Source organism: Gorilla gorilla, chromosome 10 (assembly GCF_029281585.2).
Source record: "Gorilla gorilla gorilla isolate KB3781 chromosome 10, NHGRI_mGorGor1-v2.1_pri, whole genome shotgun sequence".
NCBI classification, from domain to species: Eukaryota; Metazoa; Chordata; class Mammalia; order Primates; family Hominidae; genus Gorilla; species Gorilla gorilla.
Window position 1 is genome coordinate 50,705,379 of NC_073234.2, and position 18,624 is coordinate 50,724,002.

Consider the following 18,624-nt stretch of genomic DNA (forward strand, 5'->3'; position numbering starts at 1 on the left):
CTAGCACTTTTGGAAGGCGGAGGCGGGAGGATCACGTGAGCTCAGGAGTTCGAGAACAGCCTGGGCAACATAAGTGAGACCTTCTCTCTATTTAGGAAAAAAAAAAAAAGTCAAATTAAATGGCTTCCTTCAAAATTTACAAAGACATATGGGGTAAATATGCCAAAGGGTAATCTCTTCTTTTGACATGGAATGTATATAACATAAATTACCCAACCCTACAAACCACCCCTTTTTGGGAAGGACATTGTTAATGAATAAAATGGTCAAATAAAGTGAAAAACACAAAATGAAAGAATTTACCACTGAGAGACCCTCGCTAAAGTATTTGGCTACTAAAAAATGTGCTTTAAGAAGAAGAAGATTTAGCCAGACATAGTGGCTCATGCTTGCAATCCGAGGACTTTGGGAGGCTGAGGTGGGCAGATCAGTTGAGGCCAAGAGTTCGAGACCAACCTGGGCAATATGGTGAAACTCCGTCTCTACTAAAAATACGAAAATTAGCTGGGTGTGGTGGCACAAACCTGTAATCCCAGCTACTGGGGAAGCTGAGGCACAAGAATCGCTTGAATCAGGGCCGGGCACGGTGGCTCATGCCTGTAATCCCACCTCTTTGGGAGGCCGAGGCAGGTGGATCACGAGGTCAAGAGATCGAGACCATCCTGGCCAACATGGTGAAACCCCGTCCCTACTAAAAATACAAAAATTAGCCGAGTGTGGTGGCAGGTGCCTGTAATCTCAGCTACTCGGGAGGCTGAGGCAGGAGAATCGCTTGAACCCAAGAGGTAGAGGTTGCAGTGAGCCAAGACTGGGCCACTGCACTCCAGCCTGGTGACAGAGGGAGACTCCGTCTCAAAAAAAAAAAAAATCGCTTGAACCCAGGAGGTCCATGGAGGTTGCGGTGAGCAAAGATCACAGCACCGCACTCCAGCCTGGGCGACAGAGTGAGACCCTGTCTCAAAAAAAGAAAAGAAGGAGGAGGAGGAAACTGACCTGAGAAAGCGTGAGGCAGAAGAAGGAATAGTAAAGAAATGGATAGTAACTATTGTTAACTACATAAAACAGTAACTGATAGTTGAAGGCGTACTAAAATAAAGGTGATACTAAAATGTAAGATAAGAAGTGGTGGATGGCCAGGCATGGTGGCTCACACCTGTAATCCCAGCACTTTGGGAGGCCAAGGTGGGTGGATCACCTGAGGTCAGGAGTTCAAGACCAGCCTGACGAACATGGAGAAATCCTGTCTCTACTAAAACTACAAAATTAGCCGGGCATGGTGACACATGCCTGTAATCCCAGCTACTCAGGAGGCTGAGGTAGGAGAATCGCTTGAACCAGGGAGGCGGAGGTTGCGGTGAGCCGAGATCACGCCATTGCACTCCAGCCTGGGCAACAAGAGTGAAAATCAGTCTCAAAAAAAAAAAAAAAAAAAGAAAGAAGAAGTCATGGTGATCAACATCAAAGCATTCTAAAGTCCTTGTGTCCTTTAAGAGAATTAAGATGTCTAATAACGATGTTTAGATTTGTTTTTTAAAGCCTTAGGATAAAAAAACACCATAGGGACAAACACAGTTACTCATGAAAGAAGAAACAATTTACAAGGAAGATTATAATTCTTAATTTGAATGTACCTAATAACATAGCTTTAAAACATATAAAGCAAAACTTGACAGAATTACATGGAAAACTGACAAATCCACAGATCTGTCAGAGAGAGAGAGAGAAGAGAAGAAAGACAAGAGGGGAGGGGAGACAAGCAACATAAAGCAGAGGGTTTACAAATAAAGAGAATATTATAAATAACTTTGAAAACTAAACAAAACAATTTCCTAGAAAAATTGAGTTTGGCCGGGCACAGTGGCTCACACCTGTAATCCCAGCACTTTGGGAGGCCGAGGCAGGTGGATCACAGGGTCAAGTGATGGAGACTATCCTGGCCAACATGGTGAAACCCTGTCTCTACTAAAAATATAAAAATTAGCTAGGCGTGGTGGCACATGCCTGTAGTCTCAGCTACTTGGGAGGCTGAGGCAGGAGAATCGCTTGAACCTGGGAGGTGGAGGTTGCAGTGAGCCAAGATCGCGCCACTGCACTCCAGCCTGGCGACAGAGCAAGGACTCTGTCTCATAAAAAAAAAAAAAATTAAATTAAATTTACCAAAACTGGCTCAAGAAGAAACAGAAAACTGATAGGGCTTGGTAACAAAAGAAGGGAAGGAAGACAGGGACGTTGAAGATGACTTTTAAGCCTGTAACTTGCTGGGCTTATGAATGTGGGTTGTATTCACTCAAAAGAGAAAACTAGAAGCACAGGAGCAGGTTGGATGTTGTAGTTGGTTTTCTGGGGAATGCATGCAGGGAGGGGTTAGTAATGGTGGTAGAGGCAGGGTGCAGAAGTCATAAATTTAAATTTTGGATATGTTGAAATGGTGATGCCTTTAAGGTATATAAGTGGAGATGTTAAGTATGCAGTTGGATCTACGGATCAGGGGCTCGGAAGAGATCGGGTTGAAGATACATATTTAGGAGTTACCTAAATTCAAATGATAATTAAAGTCACAGGTGTGGCTGAAATAATCTAGAGAGATACAGCATTGGTTCTCAAAGTGTGGTCCCTGGACCACCAAGCTCAACATTACCTGGGAAATTAACAAAAATGCTTATTCTCAGGCCTCACCCTGGACCAGATGAATCACAAACTCTGAACCTGAAAATGTGGCCCTGCAGTCTGTGTATTAACAAGCCCTCCAGTGATTCTGAGGGCTTGCTACAATTTGAGAACCACTGATATGGAGTGAGAAGGCAAGAAGTCTTGGTCCTTAACTTGAGAAATCTAACATTTAACAGACAAAAATGAGCCTGCAAGAAAGACCAGGAGCAGCAGGAAGTGAAGGGTAAGAAAATAAGAAGAGTAGGTAGGACATGGTGGCTGACGCCTGTAATCCCAGCACTTTGGGAGGCTGAGACGGGTGGATTGCTTAAGCTCAGTAGTTCAATACCAGCTTGGACAACATGGCAAAACCCTGTCTCTACAAAAAAAAATACAAAAATTAGCTGGGTGTGGGAGCTCATGCCTGTAGTCCCAGCTACTTGGGAGGGTGAGGCGGGAGGATCGCTTGCGCCTGGGAGGCAGAGGTTGCAATTAACCCAGATCACACCACTGCACTCCAGCCTGGGCGACAGAGCCAGACCCTGCTCAAAACAAAAACAAGAATGAAAGAAAAGAAGATAAGAAGAGAGATTCAAAATAAGAGTTTTGAGAGACAGGGTGCTGAATACTACTGAGATTAGATGGCAATAGCTCCAGAAGGAACTAAAACGGGCTGAGAAGTGAGCATTTGAGAAAATAGTGTTTAAGTATAGACAGTTCTGAGCAGTTTGATTAGAAAGGGGCAACAAAGAGGGTGAAAATGGAAGTGGCTGACAAGTAAATGGAGGATTATTTTTTAAATAGACAGTAATAAGCATGATGAACTGCTGAGGGACGAATATGGCTGAGAGAGTGACTGTACGAGACAGAGAGAATGACTCTACGATAGAGATGAGGACCTGACAGCAACGGCATACCAATGGGGCAATGCAGCTGTCTGCCTCAGCAGCAGAGGTCTTTATTACAGCATTTAGAATTGCTGCACACAGTGACACTTTTTAGTAAAAAGCAGACCAATTTTTTGTCGTTTTCATCATTGCTTTTTATATTTTTATTTATTTATTTATTTATTTTTGAGACGGAGTCTTGCTCTGTGGCCTAGGCTGGAGTACAGTGGCATGATCTTGCTTTACTGCAACCTTTGCCTCCTGGGTTCAAGCAATTCTCCTGCCTCAGCATCCCAAGTAGCTGGCATTACAGGTGTGCAGCACCACGCCCGGCTAATTCTTGTATTTTTAGTAGAGATGGGGTTTTGCCATGTTGGCCAGGCTGGTCTTGAACTCCTGACTTCATGTGATCCACCCGCCTCGGCCTCCCAAAGTACTGGAATTACGGCGTGAGCCTCCACGCTCGGCCCATCATTGCTTTTTAAGTTCTCTACAGATACTGTGTGCCTTACTGACTGCACCCAGGTAGACTGCTCTCACTGCCCTATGCTTGGTGCCATTGGATAGTATAAGGTTTGGGGAAAAGGAGGAGGGGTTGGGATCTAAAGCATAGGTAGAAGGACTGTCCTTGGCCAGGAGGAACAGATAATCTTTTTAACCAGAAGGAAGGAAGTAATCATGGAAGGGGACAGATGTTGGAAGTGTGGCATCAGGAAGTTGAAGGAGTTGTCATCGTATGCCTTCTATTTCCCCTGTGAAGTCACCTGCAAGGCCATCCCTACTGGGGGAGGGATATGCCACATTCTCTTGGCCTACTGCAATTAAACAACTGATTCATCAAATCCATGCTCACTAAGCAAATGATTTGGTTCCCATTATAGGCTTGCCCATGGGGCAAGAATGTGCTGACCATACAGATTTCTCATAGTAGGCCAGGCGTGGTGGCTCACACCTATAACCCCCACACTCTGGGAGGCTGAGGTGGCAGTACTACTTGAGCTCAGGAGTTCAAGACCAGCCTGGGCAATAAAGTGAGACCCCAACTCTACAAAAAATAATTAACTGGGTGTGGTGGCGCACACCTGTAGTTCCAGCTACTCAGGAGGCTGAGGCAGGAGGATCATTTGAACCTGGGAGATTGAGGCTGTAGTGAACCATGATCGCACCACTGCGCTCCCACCTGGGTGACAGAGCAAGATTCTGTCTAAAAAAAAAAAATTTCTCATAGTAAATTAATAAATTGATTTTTGAACATGATTTGGTTTCTGCGTAGCCTGACTACGGATAACAAATTGTGGTCCTTTTTACAGTTATACCTCTTGTTGAGCTATTGCTTTTACACCAAGTGACTCAAGTAAATCTCTGGGCCTTCAGAGGCTTGGGCCAGATCCACAATAAGCAGCAAATCAAGGTACCCTCCTCAACCCCTAGGTCATGCCTTGCTCAGCAAAAGCTGGCTTTTCATTAGCTGTCGCTGGCCCAATTTCCACCTCTTTTCTCTCAATTCATTTCTACATACACCTATTCATTGAGATATCTTAAATTAGCTGTCAGTGTATTGACCTACTAGTTTCTCTATGAAGGTATTTCCAAGAACAATACAGGAAATAAAACAAGCACGTCAAAGAAATATATTGGTATATCACCATTATTTATCTATTTATTCCACTGTTCATTCAACAAATATTTACAGGCCATAAACCCTGTGCAAAACTTACTATGAGAACTGTGGGAGATACAAAGTCCTCATGGTATTTATAATTCAGTAAAAAAAAAAAAAAAGCCATTAGTTCCACAAAGAACAGGCTTGCAGAAACACACTTTGGTTGAAGGGGGTAGAAAATCAGAAATAAAGACAAAACACCCTATAGTAAAAGTGATATAAGCAGAAACAGGCTATCAAAGGAAATCCTGCAATCTGAGTAACTTTAAAAATATGATGATTATTTAGAGACAGCCTTGCTTAGGGGCAAAGGTTATGGCAACCCCTTTGGAATTAAGCATGAAATTAACTCAGGACTTTCTGATATATAAACAATGTGCTAGTCTCTCTATAGAAGCAGTAAGTCTGGCTTTGAATTAATCCACAAGTTCATTTAGGGTTTTACCCCCCAATCCTCAAGTATTGCCATTCGATAGGGGATCTGTCCTTCCTTCCTCCCTCTTGCTCTTCTTCATCACGGTTTGTGCACCATCATAAATACGATGTGGTTTTTCCATGGCTTGGAATTTTCTGCCATGGAATCATCTCAGTTATGCATAGTCTTTCACACACTACCACCCAAGTTCTGTGTAAATTATCTGATGACCTTAGGTATTTTTAAAAGTGCCTAGCACACAGCAGATGCTCATTAAGATTCATTTCCTCCTTTCTTTCCTTCCGTTTTTTTCTCTCCCCTGGTGAGGAAGGGAGGGAAAAACAGGAACAAACAAAAGATAGAGGTCTTGTAAGACAGCATCTTTTTGGTGTAAAAATACTGAAAAAGTTGAAACCATTTTTTATTGCCTACCTTGTGTCTGCGGGCTGTAAGGAGATAGGAGTTTGGACCTTTTCTTTTCATAGCCCTTCTGGGTGATGTCCCCTAAAATAGTAAGAAACAGAAATAGGTTATGCATTATTCTTACTCTGTGGTTTTCCAATGTAAAAATAAAATTAATTACAGAGTTATAGAACTACCCCATATAGAGGCAGGGGGTTGGGGGGGGGGAATGTATGGTTCTTTGCCAAGGATTTTGCTATGTATGATTTCCCACAGGCTTGGAGCTGACTTCCTGTAGAATACTGTAGAGCTTGTCCCAAAACCAATCTTGCATAGCAATATGTTGTATACCATGACAGAGATCCCCAAGTTCCTAGGCATCCCCAGCTTCCTTGGTATTTAAGATATCCCAAAATGGAATGCGGCAAGGCTGACAACGATTTCTCTCTGGAGTTTCAATTTACCAAATGAGTACAACTGGTTTCTGAGGTATTCACTTATATTGCTATACAGAACCACATAAAAGTAAGAGAAGACAAAGTTCAGGCTCTGGATGGGATAATTAAAAGGACTTTCTGTACCCTAACACCTGTGCTGGAACCTGGGACTGGAATTCCCATATCCTCTCCCCTTGGTTCAATGCTTTGTCTTATTTACTCATGTGGCTCTCCTTTCCACAAGGTTAAATTTAAAAGTATGTATGATGCACAAATTAGTGCATATACAACAAATGCAATAAGGATAAACTGATAAATACAGGAGAAAATCTGTAGTTGAAGTGGCAAGAAATGGACTAGGTACTAAGGAAACAGAAATAGATAAATGAGTAGAGAGTAGGGTTAAAAGGAACAGGAAATGCAGAGAAACAAGAGGAAGTTAAGGGAGAATGAGTGATTTAAAGCTGAGGGATAAAAGATGTGGTGAGGTGACATGACAGAGCACTGTTTTCTGAAAAAGAACCTTTTAAAATAAGAGATAACTTTATTTACTGTGAAGCCTTACGTAGAACCTAATATATAAAACAGGAAAAAAAGTCAAATTGTAGTATTAAAAGTACTTTAAACATTCAAAATTTTAATATTCACTTATTAGGGGAAAAAAGCATGTCTGATGGATACAAATTTGCAATCAAGGGTGATAAATGTCAGGTGCTGTTGGCCTCAGCCTCCAATGCTGCAGTGGATGATGGAGAGGAAGCAGGGATCACTAAAAAGGGCTAGAGCAGAGGACTTAACACTGCACTGCAGCAAGTTCACCCTTGCTGGGAGAATGAGTTGTCAGGAACCAAGACTAAAAGCCAGAAGGAGTAGAGATGTTGGTCCAGTGCTACTACAGAGATCTGGATAAGAGTAAGTAGTAGCTTGAATTAAAGACAGTGGTAGAAGGGATGAATGAAGTGAATGAATTAAGAGGAAGACCATAGGATTTGCTGACTGCTTGAAAATAGGGGCCAGGTGCAGTGGCTCATGCCTGTAATCCCAGCACTTCAGTAGGTCGAGGCGGGTGGATCACAAGGTTGGGAGTTCAAGACCAACCTGGCCAACACGGTGAAACCCTGTCTCTACTAAAAATACAAAAAATTAGCTGGGTGTGGTGGCACATGTCTGTAATCCCAGCTACTCAGGAGACTGAGGCAGGAGAATTGCTTGAACCCGGGAGGCGGTGGTTGCAGTGAGCCGAGATCGCGCCACTGCACTCCAGCCTGGGCAACAGAGCAAGACTCTGTCTCAGGAAAAAAGAAAGAAAGAAAGTAGGGTGGAGCTGGTTTCTCGCTTGAGGTGTGTGTTTGGTGAGGCTGAAGAAGAGTTAAGCTTAGGACAGGCCTGTGGGACACACAAGAAGAGACAGCTAATCAACAGTTGGTTTTATGGATCTAGAACTCAGGAAAGAGAGATTTGGAATCATTGGGATATAGTTGCAAAATAAAATGATACAATCCTCTTAGAGTAATTTGCAAGTTTCTATCAAAATTGATTCAGCAGCTGTACTCCTAAGAATTTATTCAATGATAACATTCACACACGTGCACAAAAATCAGTAAGAGTATCCTGTACTCTACTGTTCACAGTAAAAAAACAAACTGGCAGCAATCTAGATGCTTATATTATAGACCATCTATATCAGTGGCTTTCAACTAGGAGAGTTTTGTCCCCCAGGAGACATGTGACAATGTTCGGAAACATTTTTTGTCACCATGGAAGAAGAGGTGCTACTGGCATCTAGGGGATAGAGGCCAGGGATGCTGCTAACAACCTGCAATGTCCCACAACAAAGATTTATCCAGCCCAAAATGCCAGCAGTGCTGAGGATGAAAAACTCTAATCTATATAATAATGGGCAAGTAATCCAAATATATTGCCACAGGAGATGTAATACATTACGTGTAAAAGGCAAGCTGCAGAACAGTAGGTATAACATAATCTGATTCTGTAAAAAATTTAAAAATTTTTTAAAAACAGTAATAGGTATGTTTGCATATACACAGAAAATAATCTGGAAGGCTATATACTAAATTGTTTATCCTTGGGTGAGAGAGAGTGTGTGTGTGTGTGTGTGTGTCTGGAAGGCTATATACTAAATTGTTTATCCTTGGGTGAGTGAGAGAGAGAGAGAGAGAGAGAGAGAGAGAGAGAGAGAGAGAGTGTGTGTGTGTGTGTGTGTGTGTGTGTGTAGATACATATATTTTGGAGGCAGGGTCTCCCTCTATCACCCAAGCTGGAGGGAGTGCAGTGGTGTGATCATAGCTCACGGCAACCTCAAACTCCTGGGCTCAAGGGATCTTCCCACCTCAGCCTCCCAAGTGGCTGGCACACCGCCATGCCTGGCTAGTTTTTAAATTTTTTCTCAAGACAGAATCTCGCTTTGTTGCTCAGGCTGGTCTTGAACTCCTGGGCTCAAGCAATCCTCTCATCACGGCCTCCCAAAGTGCTAGAATTACAGGTGTGAGCCACACCTGGCCTGTTTTATATACTTTAGTAGAGTTTGATTTTTAAAAACTAAGCCTGATTTCTATTAATTCAAAAGTACACATCTTTCTAAGAATGAATGGTCCATAGGTGTATATTTGCTAACAAGATGGTTTACACAGTATATTCAATTTTAAGAATGATATTTTTGATAGGTCATTGGATCGGGTAAAAAAAAAAAAAAAAAAATAGCTGGGCGAGGTGGCTCACGCCTGTAATCCCAGCACTTTGGGAGGCCGAGGCACACAGATCACCTAAGGTCAGGAGTTCGAGACCAGCCTAGCCAGCATGGTGAAACCCTGTCTCTGCTAAAAATACAAAAATTAGCTGAGAGTGGTGGCGCATGCCTGTAGTCTCAGCTACTCAGGAGACTGAGGCAGGAGAATCGCTTGAACACAGGAGGCAGAGGTTACTGCGGTAAGCTGAGATCACACCGCTGTACTGCAGCCTGGGCAACAAGAGTGAAACTCCATCTCAAAAAAAAAAAAAGAATAATGTGTTTGCACACATGTAAAATTTTTTTCTGTGTATGCACTGGAAAAGTGTGCATGTTTACCCACCAAAATATTAACAGTGGTTAGTTATGGCTTGCAAGATTATGAAGTGGTTTTATAGTTTCTTTTCCTTCTTGCTCTTATTTTCTAATTTTTCTGCAATGAACGTTATTTCAAGAAACAATAAATATTTTAAAACTTCAATCATGACTACTTACTACACTATACAAATTTAATCACAATGGTCCTTCATCTGTTTCCCTAGTAAAATACAGAAACTGTGAATTTTTGTTAAAAAAATTAATTAAACCTTTTCAAATCAGCCAACTCAAGACTTCGGGGAATTTCAAACAGTACATACAGCTAACAGGGGTACAGAAGCCTACCAAGGAAACCGTCATTAGAAACAGGAAACCATGTCTTTTATTGTAAAAGAAATACCAGAGCATTCTTCTGTTCCATTCGCCACTCACAAGATCTCCTACCTCCACCCCCTACCCTGGCACAAAGGCCACTTCTGATGGCTCAGAACACATCTGGCAAAGTGACAAAGTGAAAGGCCTTTAAAAAGCTTTCTTCAGTGCTTAAGTCTCAGTCAGGCAATGTCAGTAAATGATCGTGGGACAATCTGTTAGATTTGGCATCCTGGATGTTAATCAACTACTAACCACCTCAGGTTTTGAAAGAGGTCAATCAAGACAGTCTAGTTCAGCCATGCCAATTAGCTCCATCAGATCCACAAACGAGCAAAGAAATTAAGGAGACCTGGAAGAAGCTGAGCTGCAGTGAGAATGTGAGGACTACAATGCTAGGCCTACAGTAACTTTAAAATGCCCCCCCTCCCCGTTTTCTGACTACAAGACCCTGTGCTCAAAAGTCACCCCTCTGTGATGCCTTCCACTACTTCCTCCTAGTGCGCCTACAAATCTGCATACATGTCTGTGATAGCACTTAGCACACCACTGGTATTTTAATTATGTGTTTACACCCCATGTCTCCCTACTAGACTGTGCACTTGAGGGCAGGGATTGTGTCTTGTTCATCACTGTAGCCCGCCCACAGCCTGGCACAATAGATGCTTGTTGAACGAGTGACTGAATGAATTAATAAAATTGAGGCAGTGAGAGAATAATAAATCAAACAGACATGTGTACTTGGGTGGAAAACTAGAAATGGGAGAAAAAGAGTTCTTTAGCAAGAGCTGAAAGGTTCAGGGAATGGAATTTAGTGGACCAGAAGTTTACTGAAACTTGACAGCTAGACCTTAAAGGTGAACAAAAAAGCAATGCTTGGACTGCCTGAAGAGAGGAATAATATATAAATCACAAGGCACTAAAAGCTAAAGAACTCCAAGCCAGATATAGATACATCCCTTAGCTAGAGGGCAAGACCAGACAGAAAGAATTCAGTGAGAATCTGTTATTTCACATTTCTGTGGTTGCCACTTATAGTCTGTGCTCTTAAATCATCCTCACCACCTGTACTTACACAGATTTTGCTGCACTAAAGCAATGTTTTTCAACCTTGTCCAATTTTTAAGATTCTCCCAAGGAACTTGCAAAAATACGAATTCCCAGACCCCTCCCATGGAGACTCGGATGCACTAAGTCTGGATTAAGATCCAGAAATCTCTACTTCTAACAAGCATCTTCCAATGAGTCCTAAAGCCAGGCAAGTTTGAAAATTGCTGCAGTGGGGAATCCTGTCCGGTGTATGCTGGATGGTTCTGCAGACTGAATGTGACGAGGGAACTGATTGGGAGGAGGGGGAAGAATGCTGGCTGGGCTATCCAGCCACAAGGGAGAGCACAGAACCTCTGGAGCTCAGACACTGAGTCACACCACAGGCTTTCTTACTCAGAACAGACTTTTTGCCATGTGGCATATAGAACATAAAGGAGAATCATAATGATACCTATATAAAATTTGCATTAAAATGGCATATAAGGTAAACCTGTTGTTCAAGTTTTTTTGAGAAATAAATACAGGGAGGATTAGCCTTCCCCTCCCACTAGAGTAACGTCTTTTGTCCAGGTGCCTGCAGCGCTTGGCAGGAGTGGAGGCAGGCATAGAGCCTTGTATGAAGACACTGACCTAAACCAACAAGAGACTGGTCGTGGCAAGTCTGGGACCCACACGCTGTGAGACTGTCCAGCTGCATCAGAATTACCACAGTCTTCAGCAGCCAGCAGCAGACATACAGAAAGACACATGTGTGAGGCTGAGTATAAAGGACTTATGTTTCCAACTTCTTTCCTCACCACCTGGGATCAATGAAAACAGCTTGGCACAAGTGGCCCACAAATCATCTTCAAGTTGATTGAGAGAGGGCTGTGAGGAGGTGTGCGTGAGCCTGCCAGCCACCCAAGCCTCCTAAAAGCCACAAGGTGGTAGGAAGAACAGTCGCATAAGTAGTGAGCAGTTAGTGTGTATTTACACCAGTCAGGTGGGTGACACTGCTGTGGTGAAGAGCTCAAGGGTCTGAGCTAGATAGAACCACATCTGAGGCAAAAGGACTCTAGACAAGTTTTATTTCTTGATAAATCTGTTTCTTTCTTTTTCTAAGACAGGGTCTCACTCTGTCACCCAGGCCGGAGTGCAGTGGCATGATCATGGCTCACTTGTGGGCTCAAGTGACCCTCCTGCCTCAGCCTCCCGAGTATCTGGGACCAGATGGGCGTGCTATCACACCCAGCTAATTTTTAAAAAGTTTTTTTATAGAGACAATGGTCTCACTATTGCCCAGGCTGGTCTCAAACTCCTGGGCTCAAGCAATCCTCCTGCCTTGGCCTCCCAAAGTGTTGGGATTACAGGTGTGAGCCAATGCGCTCAGCAGAGCCTCAGTTTCTACATCTGTGAAATGGGAAACAGTCTCTCCCTTGCAAAGTTTTCATTGTGATTTAAAATATAGGGTCTGGGCTATGGAAAATAACATCAACAAACATTACTAAAAGCCTACCCTACTGGCCAAGTGGGGGTAGGGGTAGACAATTATGTCGCAGAGAAGAGGCACAGGCAAACAAACATGACTAACACTCTATAATTAAGCGCCATGGGAGACACGTACACAAATGCAGCACCTTCTGGAACCCTGAAGGAAGCATCGCGATCTTGGCCTGAGTAGGGAAAGGAATGCTTCACGGAGCAGATGACATTTGGTTTGGGTCTGGCTTTTCATTCTCTTATCAGAAAGGTGATATAAATTCCTAACGATACAGTCACTTAGTGGTTTGCTAGTTGTACTCTGCTGCTGACTGGCTCTGTATGGGCATGGCCATGTTTGGTAGTTGTTCAGGATTCCTATCTCCCAAGAAATGTGGCAATGCTAAGTCACTTTCATTTATGACCTTGTGCAGTACCTTGAGCAATTAGGGGCTAAATAAACACAACATCTGAAAAATTCTGGAGGGTCATCAAGTCATACGTATAACTTTTTCTGTCGGGAGCAGTCTTAATGGACAGAGAGCAAGGGTTACAGCTGCAGCCATAAACTTTCTGCCCCAGTGGAAATAAAAGAGCATGTGCCATGCAACCCTGCTTTAAAGTCACAGCTATGCCGTCAGGGGTGGTGATACAGGGCGGGGGGACTTTGGGAAGGAAAGAAAAGCATTTTTGAGCACTGAATGGATGATATGCAGGTCATTAAACAAAGATAAATAAAATAGTATCTTTGCCTTCAAGGAGTTCCCAGTCTAAACAAATATTACAATAAAAGTACAAGTGCTACACTCAAGATTATTTGCAAAGTCCCATGGGAGCAAGGAGAGAATGGTAATGAAAATTATAATACTCGATAAGAACATATAAGTAAAATAACACTTATCAAGGGCCTCCTATGTATCAGTCTCTGTTCCAAGAGCCTCACAACAGCCCTATCAGGTGATATTATCATCATTTTTCTCAATTTATAGGTGAGGACAGTGAGTCACAGAAGTTTAAGCAATTTGCCTACAGTCACACCTAGTAAGTGCTGTGATCAGGATTTGAATCCAGGCAGAAATGGCTCCAGAGCCCCTGCTCTTAAACACCACCATATATTCATTTTTACAGAGACGCTCCAAATTCTACTTCAGAAAGACTGAGAAGACATCACAAAAGTTGCTCTTGGGTTAGGTCTTTAAGGATGACCGTCAGGAGAGATAGACACTGAGGGTGAATGCACAGTTTATCAAACCCAGAGTTTGGAAAAGAGTGGCATGCTTGGAACAACAGACACAGAAGCTGTAATTTCAATCACCAATGAACAGAGATGGCCCTGCTGCTACTCCTGCAGCCTAACCTGAGGTAGGACTTGGCCGTTTGTGCCTCACCACGAAATCCTCAGACACTTGACGTTGAGGGTTGATAGTCACCTCATGGGCCCATCAATTTACTTCACTCTTCAAAAAATGGCACTATATAACACCACCACCAATCTAACTTTTCGAAACATTCTTTTAAATTTTTTATTCTTTAACTTTTCAAAACATTCTGACATCAATTCATTTGATTTGGCTGAAAACCTTCTTCAATAAATGGAAAAGGCATTACCTTCATGAGAACAAGAACTGAGATGTGAAAAGTTAAATGTCTTGCCTAAGCTAGACTAGAATCTCTGGCCTTTTTCTTGCTGTTCTTTGTCCATTGTTATTTGTAGGTGGCCCCTAAATCAGATGCAATTTAAAAAAATAAAACCTGTTGTCCATAAACAAACAACATAAGCAATTACTATGAATCACTTCAAAATACAGATGACTTTCCAAAATGTATTAACAATTCTGCTCCTCAACAGGACCCTGGCTGAACTGTCTCTTTTAATCTCCTTCATCTTTTATTTTTTTGAGATGGAGTCTCTCTCTGTTGCCCAGGTTGGAGTATAGTGGTGCAATCTTGGCTCACTGCAACCTCCACCTCTGGGGTTCAAGTGCTTCTCCTGCCTCAGCCTTCCAAGTAGCTGGAACTATGGGCAAATGCCACCACTGCCGGGTAATTTTTGTATTTTTAGTAAAGACAGGGTTTCACCATGTTGGCCAGGCTGGTCTCCAACTCCTGACCTCAAGTGATCCACCTGCCTTGGCCTCCCAAAGTGCTGGGAATATAGGCATGAGCCACTGCCCCTGACCCCTTTCATCTTTTAAACCAGACAGCCAACTGTGGAAACTGTGTCCAATTGGTGTTTTAACAATAGCAAAAAAGGCCGGGTGCGGTGGCTCACGCCTGTAATCCCAGCACTTTGGGAGGCCTAGGCAGGTGGATCATGAGGTCAGGAAATTGAGACCATCCTGGCTAACACGGTGAAACCCCGTCTCTACTAAAAATACAAAAAATTAGCCAGGTGTAGCGGCGGGCGCCTGTAGTCCCAGCTACTCGGGAGGCCGAGGCAGGAGAATGGCAATGAACCCGGGAGGCGGAACTTGCAGTGAGCCGAGATCGCGCCACTGCACTCCAGCCTAGGTGACAGAGCGAGACTCCGTCTCAAAAAAAAAAAAAAAAAGCAAAAAGATCATTATACATCATTACTAAATATTCATTTACATAGAATATGGCCAACATCTTCAAATCTATACCTGAATCTAATCATCCTATTCTAACCTTTACATGTAAATTTTAGACCAGGAAGGTGGTTCATGTTGGCTATGGCTGGAGATGGGGAGTAGGACTAGGGTTATCACTACTCATACATGAGGGATACAAGTAGACAAATAAAGAGAAAGAGATAAAAATATAGCTGAGAATGTGAATGAGAGCAATCTTAAAGCAAAGCTGAAAAAGGCAGAGGATGTGAATACTATCCAGGAGAAGCTGGCTAGAAGACAAAAATTTCATTATTATATTTTATCATGTTCTCTTCATAATGATAATTCCATCCAATGCAATATATATAGCAGCTGCCCATCTTCAAATATCCTCCTTCCAGAGGTGATCTAGAAAGGCTCACAAACATACAAAATGAAGCTCACAGTCATACAAAAGAAGGACCTTAACAATTAAACCAGCTCCTGGCCTCTATCTTCCCCTATTTTTCTTGCTGTTTCTTACTGAAAGTGTCCAACAGGACTCCAAAGAATTTACAACCTTGAATTATTTTAAAAACTCTCTGTAGTTTCTTTCTACACAGAGGTAGAATTGATCCTATGATGAAAAGAGTAAAAAGACATAACATTTTCATAGTTTAGCCAGAAATAAAGCTCTGTTAAACTACTACAATCTGTTGAAAGAAGACGAGAATTTTTATTGTATCTAATTTTTTTGGAATAAAATAAGTGGTTCTAAAAGTCTTCAACTGGCAGTCTATAAAAGCTATAGTTTTAACTCAACCTTGCTAATCTTACAAACGATTTTTCAAGGAAATTAACTTTAGGACATTCAAATTTCTATTCTCAGTAGAGATCCTCTCACCTCATTTAGGACAATGACTAGACAATTTCCATGTCAAGAACTAGAGAATAAGCACAGACTGCTTTCTCCTCAAACACAAACCATAGAATTGCTTTGGCTGCACAGCCCTGTTTTCTAGGTCAAACATATGTGACTTCTTACAAATGGTATTTCACCTAAGGCACTAAGCAAGTTCAAACAAAAAGCAACAAAGTAAAACACTGAGAAAATGACCTGTAAGTCTCATCATCAGGTGCTAGTTAAATTAATCCATCTAATGCAAAAGGTATGTTTATTTGTCCACTTAGAAAAATCATGCCTGCAAAGAAGAAGTTTGCTCTACAAATGACCTGAAGGTGTCAAAGGGACAGGAGGAATCCAGGGGATGGTTCAGTCAATAGAAAGAGCACGGGTTCTAGCATGAAACAGATCTGGGTTCGAACGCTGAGTCTGCTGTTTTACTTGCTTCTTGACAAGTTACTTAACAACTCTGTGCCTTAGTTTCCACATAGGTAAAACTGGAATAACTCCTACCTTGAGTGTTTATGATGAGTCTTCAATAAGAGAATAAATGCAAAAGTCCCTGGCACACAGCACATACTCAACTTGTTTTAGTTGACAACTCCCCAGCCCCAACCCCACCCTTAAGTCCTAAGAATAACTATCTTTAAAAGGATTATCTAGAAAATTCTGGGTTGGTAAATTCTCTTTTAAAAAAATAAGATACAACGCATCAAGTATCACTAAAGTTGCTCCACAGTGCTAGACTCAGATCATGGTACTAGACTCAGCACTAAGAGCCAACAAAGTTAGTGCCTTTGGATGCTAAGGGCCTAAAAGAAGGAAAACTGATGTCTCAAAGAGGAGTATACAAATATCTAAACCAGAAATGAGCAGAGATCAGTTAAAATGCATATATGTAAATGTATGTAAATAAACCATGCTATTATGCACAAAACAGTGCTACGTGCATCTAATTACGAATGTTGCCAAACTTCTAGAAAAAAAAAGAAATGGCGGGGGGGGGGGGTGCGGAAAAGTAATTTTCATTATTGCTTCTTCTTTCCCCCTTTATCTTGGTAATTTTTCTCTGAAGATTAGAAAACTGTTTCTAGTGTTAACAGCTAGTTATCTTCCAACTATTCTGCTTTTATTCTTGCATCAATTGGAGCAATTTTTAAAAACCAGGCAATAAGTAATAGTATCTATACCAATCACTGAATCTGAATTAAATGGTGCATGTGCCAGGCATTCTTTATCAATAGTCTAGATAAAATTAACAGTGATCAAAATCTAAGTATCTCCTTTGGCAGGCGCAAAAATAGTGAAAGCTTTTAAAGAGATGAAGAATTTTGTTGGTAGCCAATTCATACTGCTCTGGAAACCAAAGATGGACAGGGAAAAACACATGTAAGGAGAATACTGCCACTGCCACAGCATGGGGATCGCAAAAGCAGGTCGCTTAGGCCAAAGTGGAAAAGGGTTTTTCCAATGAGGCAGTAAACATCACCATTCTGTGTTTGGCATAGGTTTATAAACTTGTGTTCAAGTCCCAGTGTCCAGAGACTTAGGTTTTCCTCCCCATTTTGTTACAAACTATTTATCTGATACTGGGCAAGCCACTATACGTCTCTGGGCCTCAGTCTCTTCATCTGTAGGAATAAGGATCTCATGGGCTCTAAGACTGCTTTAGCTCAACGTTGGATGAATGCCATTTGTCTGGCACTGTTACATATGGCAAGTCAAAAACAAGGGAGGATATCCAGCAGGCAACAGGAGAGAGAAACTCTAGAATGGATATATAGATTTTAGAACCATCAAGCGTAGGAGGTGGTAGCTGAAGCCTTGGGTGTGAATGATATCACCCAGAAGGAATGCAGCATGAAAGAAGGCAGCCAGAAAAGGAATCCTGGGGTAAACTAACACTTAAAGAACAGGCAGAGGAAATGGAGACGATGCTGACACACAGTGGGGAAACCAGGAGAGAATGAGGAAAATGGAGGCAGAGAGGAGAAGATGAGTGCACACTGTCACAAATATAAAATAAGGATCAAAAAATAACTACTGGATTTGGCAGGTAGATCCTCAGTGGCCCAGTTAAGAACAGTTTTAAAGGAACAGTGAAGGAAGAAAACAGATTATTTAGGACACTGAAGAATGAGTAAGAGGTGAAATGACAGCAATAGATTTCCTTCTTTCAATGTTTTGTTAAAAAGGGAAAGAGATATGGGGTAGTATTACAGAAGGCTAGAGTCAAAGCAGGTGAGTTTTCTTTTTTTCTTTTTCTTAAAGATGGACAAATATGTAAGTTACAAAGACAGCTATTAGAAAGATACCGATTCTACCAACAAACACTAAGAACTTCCTACATACAAGCCACCACTTTAGTGGGACATGGGCCCAACATTTATAGGCATAGTGATGAAGTTTATAGTTTCCTCCAGCATAGACATCTGAAAAGAATTCTATAATTAATGATTTAATTACAAGTTCGATAAGGGTTAGTGTTGTCAGCGGTTAGGGCCAGGGCTTCTCAACCTGGGCTGGGAACGTGGTATCTGCGCTGATCTGTGAGTGCTTTATGGGTGTGGAAATGTTAATACTCAGTCCCTTAGGGCAGTTTAGCTGAGCTTCAGGGAACTGAAAGCCTTGGGCCAGTCACCTCAAACAGGCAGTCTTTTTACCCCACTGTATTGAACAAATATTATCATTTTCTGTGTTTGTCAGGATGTATCAAAGGTTTAAAGCACTGCAGGACTTTAGAGATAACTTTTCTCTATGAAAAAGGGTAA

At 42.0% G+C, this 18,624-nt stretch overlaps 1 protein-coding gene across 4 annotated transcripts in view; it reads right to left on the reverse strand.

Annotated features, from left to right (window-relative positions):
• DIP2B (disco interacting protein 2 homolog B) overlaps positions 1 to 18,624 on the reverse strand; it is a 245,725-nt gene that overhangs the window by 116,291 nt on the left and 110,810 nt on the right. For all 4 annotated transcript variants that reach the window (XM_019039091.2, XM_019039092.2, XM_055357229.2 and 1 more), the window contains exon 2: positions 6,047 to 6,118. In XM_019039091.2, coding sequence (XP_018894636.2) covers positions 6,047 to 6,118 — 72 coding nt within the window. The remainder of the gene's footprint in view (positions 1 to 6,046; positions 6,119 to 18,624) is intronic.